Source organism: Procambarus clarkii, chromosome 2 (assembly GCF_040958095.1).
Source record: "Procambarus clarkii isolate CNS0578487 chromosome 2, FALCON_Pclarkii_2.0, whole genome shotgun sequence".
NCBI lineage: Eukaryota > Metazoa > Arthropoda > Malacostraca > Decapoda > Cambaridae > Procambarus > Procambarus clarkii.
In genome coordinates this window covers 41,760,891-41,768,390 of record NC_091151.1, presented here as the reverse complement: position 1 = coordinate 41,768,390, position 7,500 = coordinate 41,760,891, and the positions used below count along the sequence as shown (strand labels likewise).

General features: G+C 47.9%; 1 protein-coding gene across 1 annotated transcript; it reads right to left on the bottom strand.

The window, feature by feature from the left end:
• Positions 1-6,679: 6,679 nt before the first annotated feature.
• On the bottom strand, positions 6,680-7,090 carry LOC138366291 (PPE family protein PPE10-like). Its single transcript, XM_069327319.1, has one exon. It carries the CDS (start codon positions 7,088-7,090, stop codon positions 6,680-6,682), a length of 411 nt encoding a protein of 136 aa, XP_069183420.1.
• Positions 7,091-7,500: the final 410 nt, after the last annotated feature.

The following is a 7,500-nucleotide window of genomic DNA, read 5'->3' as shown; positions in this document are numbered from 1 at the left end:
GTGTGATGTATTCCATCATGTCTTGGGCCGTCTTTCCCCTGAGCTCTGTTTCCCATGTTATATCCGTTAGGAATTTTCTCATCTCCTCATAGTTTTCCTTACGGAATGCCAGCTTTTTGCTTTCAGTTCCCTTTCTCGAGTACTTTAACCCTTCTTCGACCAGATACTCAAATGTCAGTACACTGTGATCGCTCATTCCTATTGGGGCCTCGAAGTCAATTTCCCTTATGTCGGAGTCATTCAGAGTGAACACTAGGTCGAGTCTCACTGATTCATCGTTTCCCCCTCACTCTTGTGGGTTCCCTGACATGTTGGCTTAAAAAGTTTCTTGTTGTCACCTCCAGTAGTTTACCTCTCCATGTTTCCTCGCCTCCATGCGGTTCCTTGTTCTCCCAGTCTATCCTTCCGTGATTGAAGTCGCCCATGATGAGCAGATGGGAGTGTGTGTGTGTGTGTGTGTGTGTGTGTGTGTGTGTGTGTGTGTGTGTGTGTGTGTGTGTGTGTGTGTGTGTGTGGAAAAAAACAAAACCAGTTGATTGACAGTTGAGAGGCGGGCCCAAAGAACCAGGGCTCAACCCCCGCAAGCACAACTAGGGGAGTACAACTAGGTGAACACAGTGAACTTAGCCTCAATAAGAATAAGCACCGTGAGCCATTCACCAAGAGGACAAGTGTATAACCACAACCATGAAACATTCTGCCAGACATCATAATCGAATCCCTCATGTTAATCCGGAGAGAATGTTGACAAAAACCTTACCAGCAATTACGCATCGCAAAACAGACCTCGCATCTGATTGGAATCAGGATTCCAATCAAAACAGATTGGAACACTTGGAGAATTTTTAATGTATCTGGTCCCTCCAAGTGGCCACTTTAATAAACTCGTATTATTAATTATTTTTTTGTTAGGGGAAAGTTCCCAGTAATAATATTAACTGTAATATTATTAATTAATGCTAATCTTTTTTTTCAATTAGCTTACATTTTTAATTTAATTTTAAATTTGAAATTCAGTTCCTGTTGGAGATTTGTATTGGTTGAGTGGCATAGTTGGGTGAGTTAACTCCGCCCCCCTCCCCCCCCCCCTCCACCGCTCCCCCTCCCCCCCCCCCCCGGCTAAGTTAGAGCATGTCTTGCATATTGCAACTAAGCAAATGATGAAATGTTGACATAACAGTGAGCCAAGCAATATATATATATATATATATATATATATATATATATATATATATATATATATATATATATATATATATATATATATATATATAATATATAGACACTCAGATTATTTCCTCCCGACTAGCCGGTTAGTGATCCCGTCGCTCGTGAAGTTATCCGGATGTTATCCCACAAAAGCCGGATAACTTCATGAACGCCGAGAAAAAACATTAGAATAATTGTGGTGGGAGATGGGGGACTGGAGGGGGGGGGGAAAGGGTGGGGGCGGGGGTGAGGGGGGTGAGATGGTGGGGGCGGGTTGGGGGGAGGTGGGGGGATAAGATGGTGCTGGGGGTGGGGTGGGGAGGAAGAAGGGGTGTGGAGAGAGAGCCAGCTGGTGCCAGAGAGCCACCCCCCCACCAGCTGGTACCTGGTAGGTATTAACGAGCGTAACAACGCCGTCTAGTATGGACAGAGTCAAAGGGTTTGTGTTCGTCCTGTAGCGGCGAAGCACGAGTTGTTCACATCCGGCAGAAGGTTGCATATTAACCCTTGTCAGACAATCTGCTCCTTAAGCTGAAAATAAAGAACTTTGAGGTAATTCTACGATCTGTGCATAAAAGGGACGCAAACGGTTGGGCACGTGGGTCATGGGGAAGGTCAATAGCTTATAGGGGGACCTCGATGCAGAACTGGCCTCATGGTTCTGGGGGCCCACAGTGGCCTCATGGTTCTGGGGCCACAGTGGCCTCATGGATCTGGGGCCACAGTGGCCTCATGGTTCTGGGGCCACAGTGGCCTCATGGTTCTGGGGCCACAGTGGCCTCATGGTTCTGGGGCCACAGTGGTCTCATGGTTCTGGGGCCACAGTGGCTTCATGGTTCTGGGGCCACAGTGGTCTCATGGTTCTGGGGCCACAGTGGCCTCATGGTTCTGGGGCCCACAGTGGTCTCATGGTTCTGGGGCCACAGTGGCTTCATGGTTCTGGGGCCACAGTGGTCTCATGGTTCTGGGGCCACAGTGGCCTCATGGTTCTGGGGCCACAGTGGCTTCATGGTTCTGGGGCCACAGTGGCCTCATGGTTCTGGGGCCACAGTGGCCTCATGGTTCTGGGGCCCACAGTGGTCTCATGGTTCTGGGGCCACAGTGGCTTCATGGTTCTGGGGCCACAGTGGTCTCATGGTTCTGGGGCCACAGTGGCCTCATGGTTCTGGGGCCACAGTGGCTTCATGGTTCTGGGCCCACAGTGGTCTCATGGTTCTGGGGCCACAGTGGCCTCATGGTTCTGGGGCCACAGTGGCCTCATGGTTCTGGGGCCCACAATGGTCTCATGGTTCTGGAGCCCACAGTGGTCTCATGGTTCTGGGGCCACAGTGGCTTCATGGTTCTGGGGCCACAGTGGCCTCATGGTTCTGGGGCCACAGTGGTCTCATGGTTCTGGGGCCACAGTGGTCTCATGGTTCTGGGGCCACAGTGGCTTCATGGTTCTGGGGCCACAGTGGCCTCATGGTTCTGGGCCCACAGTGGTCTCATGGTTCTGGGGCCACAGTGGTCTCATGGTTCTGGGGCCACAGTGGCTTCATGGTTCTGGGGCCACAGTGGCCTCATGGTTCTGGGGCCACAGTGGTCTCATGGTTCTGGGGCCACAGTGGCTTCATGGTTCTGGGGCCACAGTGGCTTCATGGTTCTGGGGCCACAGTGGCTTCATGGTTCTGGGGCCACAGTGGCCTCTTGGTTCTGGGGCCACAGTGGTCTCATGGTTCTGGGGCCACAGTGGCTTCATGGTTCTGGGGCCACAGTGGCCTCATGGTTCTGGGGCCACAGTGGTCTCATGGTTCTGGGGCCACAGTGGTCTCATGGTTCTGGGGCCACAGTGGTCTCATGGTTCTGGGGCCACAGTGGCCTCATGGTTCTGGGGCCCACAGTGGCCTCATGGTTCTGGGGCCCACAGTGGCCTCATGGTTCTGGGGCCACAGTGGCCTCATGGTTCTGGGGCCCACAGTGGTCTCATGGTTCTGGGGCCACAGTGGCCTCATGGTTCTGGGGCCCACAGTGGTCTCATGGTTCTGGGGCCACAGTGGTCTCATGGTTCTGGGCCCACAATGGCCTCATGGTTCTGGGGCCACAGTGGCCTCATGGTTCTGGGGCCACAGTGGCTTCATGGTTCTGGGGCCACAGTGGCCTCATGGTTCTGGGGCCACAGTGGTCTCATGGTTCTGGGGCCACAGTGGTCTCATGGTTCTGGGGCCACAGTGGTCTCATGGTTCTGGGGCCACAGTGGCCTCATGGTTCTGGGGCCCACAGTGGCCTCATGGTTCTGGGGCCCACAGTGGCCTCATGGTTCTGGGGCCACAGTGGCCTCATGGTTCTGGGGCCCACAGTGGTCTCATGGTTCTGGGGCCACAGTGGCCTCATGGTTCTGGGGCCCACAGTGGTCTCATGGTTCTGGGGCCACAGTGGTCTCATGGTTCTGGGCCCACAATGGCCTCATGGTTCTGGGGCCACAGTGGCCTCATGGTTCTGGGGCCACAGTGGTCTCATGGTTCTGGGGCCACAGTGGTCTCATGGTTCTGGGGCCACAGTGGCCTCATGGTTCTGGGGCCCACAGTGGCCTCATGGTTCTGGGGCCACAGTGGTCTCATGGTTCTGGGGCCACAGTGGTCTCATGGTTCTGGGGCCACAGTGGTCTCATGGTTCTGGGGCCCACCGTGGCCTCATGGTTCTGGGGCCACAGTGGTCTCATGGTTCTGGGGCCACAGTGGCCTCATGGTTCTGGGGCCACAGTGGCCTCATGGTTCTGGGCCCACAATGGCCTCAATGTGTGCTGTGGGGATTTGATGGCCTTCAGCAGGAGTCCCGTTCTGCTCAAGGAAGAGGAACCATTAGGGCTTGAGAAGAAAGACTGCTCGGGGCTAGCTTCACCCAATTTCTCCAAGTAATTGCTGTTGGGAACGTGCCCATCATGAGCGGGTCGTGGTTGGCCTCAATAAAACGAGTGGTTAACACAGGTATCAGCTGGACAATATTAAAACTGGCAAATCTGAATGCGTGAAAGATCTGGGAGTTTGGATTAGTGTCAAGGATTAGTAAGGATTTCATACCAATCACCGTGTAAAAGTAGGAAATAGGATACTGTGATTGGATTTTTTTTATCTAGCATTAGCAATATCTATCTTAATCGTTATCTCTCGTTATCTATCATCATTCTTCACCTTAAGATTATGAAGTTCAGTTTTAGACATAATTATTTGAGCGTGTGGAGATTAATCCTTTTCTTTCCGCCTTTCTCTATATATGTAATGGACTTTTATCCCATTAGCAGCTGAGAAGAGTAACGGTTTTTGTCAACATTAGGTAGCGAAAAGTTCGTTCTCTCTCTCTCTCTCTCTCTCTCTCTCTCTCTCTCTCTCTCTCTCTCTCTCTCTCTCTCTCTCTCTCTCTCTCTCTCTCTCTCTCTCTCTCTCTCTCTCTCCTTTTATTTACCTACTGATCTTGTGATCTCTTAGACACGGCATTTTTCTACTTCCAGAAGCGTGACCTTCCTGACCCTACCCCGGCCCTCGTCTGGTCAGAGCAGCCATCAAACAGAAGATGTGTGTTTGTTCCGCTGGAGCCGACAAGAGCCACCTTAGGAGAGGCACTTCCCGCACCCCCGCCGCCTCCTCCTTCACCATCACGTAAGTACTCTGATAAACCGCCGTAGAGAACCCTAAGAATAATTAAGAACACTGTAGAAGACCTTTTGGTCCATGCGTGCTACCTCGTCTTGTTTATATCCGCAGATATATGTAGATATGGATTATATATATGTATATCTTTGTTTACAGAGGTGTCAAGTAAAGACTACGGTTGTTACCGTTGTTAATAAATGTTTGCAGTTAAGTTTGTGTAGTATATTAAGTGTTTGTGTGTGTGTTTGTCAAACATGTCTTTTGTCTACACCTGTGTGTGTGTGTGTCTGGGGGTGGAGGTGTACTGACCGCGGACACCCACCAATGGCTGGTATAGAGGGGCGCTGAAGCCTCTTGCCAGATTATGAAGGCAAAAGGTGGGGCAGGAAATTGGGAGATGCTTACTTCTCTCTCTCTCTCTCTCTCTCTCTCTCTGACTTAGCGGTTCTTGACGCACTTCCTGGTCGTGGGGTGGACGTGGCGCCTGGCTTCGCCCTGGTAATGTTTCCTTATTATTATTGTTGTTATTATTGTTGTTATTATTGTTATTTTTATTGTTATTTTTATTGTTATTTTTATTATTATTATTTTTATTATTATTATGATTATTATTATTATTATTTTAATTATTAATTATTTTTATTATTATTATTATTATTTTTATTTTTATTGTTTTTATTATTATTTTTATTTTTATTATTATTATTATTTTTATTAATATTTTTATTATTATTATTATTTTTATTTTTATTATTATTATTTTTATTATTTTCATTATTATTGATGTTTTTTTCGCACTTTTCACTAATGTCGGATTTTGTTGTTATATGAATGATAAACAGTTGTTGAAGAGGTGTGTGTGTGTGTGTGTGTGTGTGTGTGTGTGTGTGTGTGTGTGTGTGTGTGTGTGTGTGTGTGTGTGTGTGTGTGTGGGTGTGTTGCAGAGCGCAACCTGCCGGCACCTGTGCAGTAGACTATGGTCAAGTAACGTTAAATCAACGTAGGCTCAACGACAGATCAACGTTGCTTTCAGTCAGGCCTGAAAACATCAGTATAGAAAAAAATTGGTTTAGATCTGAAACCTATATGTATATGTTCAGCACAAAACGTCCACTAGACTGTGCGACACAGTGGTTGCAAGGATCAGGTTGGATTACCGTTACCTGTGGCAGGTGGCTACCATTATCTGTGGCAGGTGGCTACCGTTACCTGTGGCAGGTGGCTACCATTATCTGTGGCAGGTGGCTACCGTTACCTGTGGCAGGTGGCTACTGGTGACGGATCTCCCAATCCTGAGCACTCCAGGTGCAAACTCTGTGAGCAGGAACTGCGGCATGATCTCCCACACTACATCACCGAATGTCCAGACCCTTCCTGCCTGCCGGCATGTGATCTAGGACACACATATAACTCCCCTGGCAATCTATTATATGGAATACAGTCCTTCACCGCGAACTCCAGCTTCAAATACACTAGGAAATCACACTAGCGTGCTGTATCAGTAGGAGCAATGTGTGTGGGGATTCGAACCCTTGACATGGGTACTCCCAGACCGCGCACCTTTACCACTGCACCACGACAAGGTATAAGTTATTTGAAGCTGGAGGAAATGGTAGAGAACTCCGTTACCTATAGCAGAGTTCATGGGGAGAGGGGTTATATTACCTATAGCAGAGTTCATGGGAGGTTATGTTACCTATAGCAGAGTTCATGGGGGGTTATATTACCTATAGCAGAGTTCATGGGGGGTTATATTACCTATAGCAGAGTTCATGGGGGTTATATTACCTATAGCAGAGTTTATGGTGGTTATATTACCTATAGCAGAGTTTATGGTGGTTATATTACCTATAGCAGAGTTCATGGGTGTTTATATTACCTATAGCAAAGTTCATGGGGGTTATATTACCTATAGCAGAGTTCATGGGGGTTATATTACCTATAGCAGAGTTCATGGGGGTTATATTACCTATAGCAGAGTTCATGGGGGTTATATTACCTATAGCAGAGTTCATGGGGGTTATATTACCTATAGCAGAGTTCATGGGGGTTATATTACCTATAGCAGAGTTCATGGGGGTTATATTACCTATAGCAGAGTTCATGGGGGTTATATTACCTATAGCAGAGTTCATGGGGGTTATATTACCTATAGCAGAGTTCATGGGGGTTATATTACCTATAGCAGAGTTCATGGGGGTTATATTACCTATAGCAGAGTTCATGGGGGTTATATTACCTATAGCAGAGTTCATGGGGGTTATATTACCTATAGCAGAGTTCATGGGGGGTTATATTACCTATAGCAGAGTTCATGGGGGTTATATTACCTATAGCAGAGTTCATGGGGGTTATATTACCTATAGCAGAGTTCATGGGGGTTATATTACCTATAGCAGAGTTCATGGGGGTTATATTACCTATAGCAGAGTTCATGGGGGTTATATTACCTATAGCAGAGTTCATGGAGGTTATATTTTCTCAACGATATAGATTGCGTGAGTGTAATTTCATTGTGAATTATTATTAGTGTTGTAATCATTATAAAATTATCATTAATATTGTAAATATGGGTATTAGGGAGCCGGTCGGCCGAGTGGACAGCACGCTGGACTTGTGATCCTGTGGTCCCGGGTTCGATCCCGGGCTCCGGCGAGAAACAATG

What these genes read in the sequence shown, in the direction of transcription:
- LOC138366291 (XM_069327319.1), bottom strand. Translation starts at nt 7,090, where the DNA reads ATGAACTCTGCTATAGGTAATATAACCCCCATGAACTCTGCTATAGGT.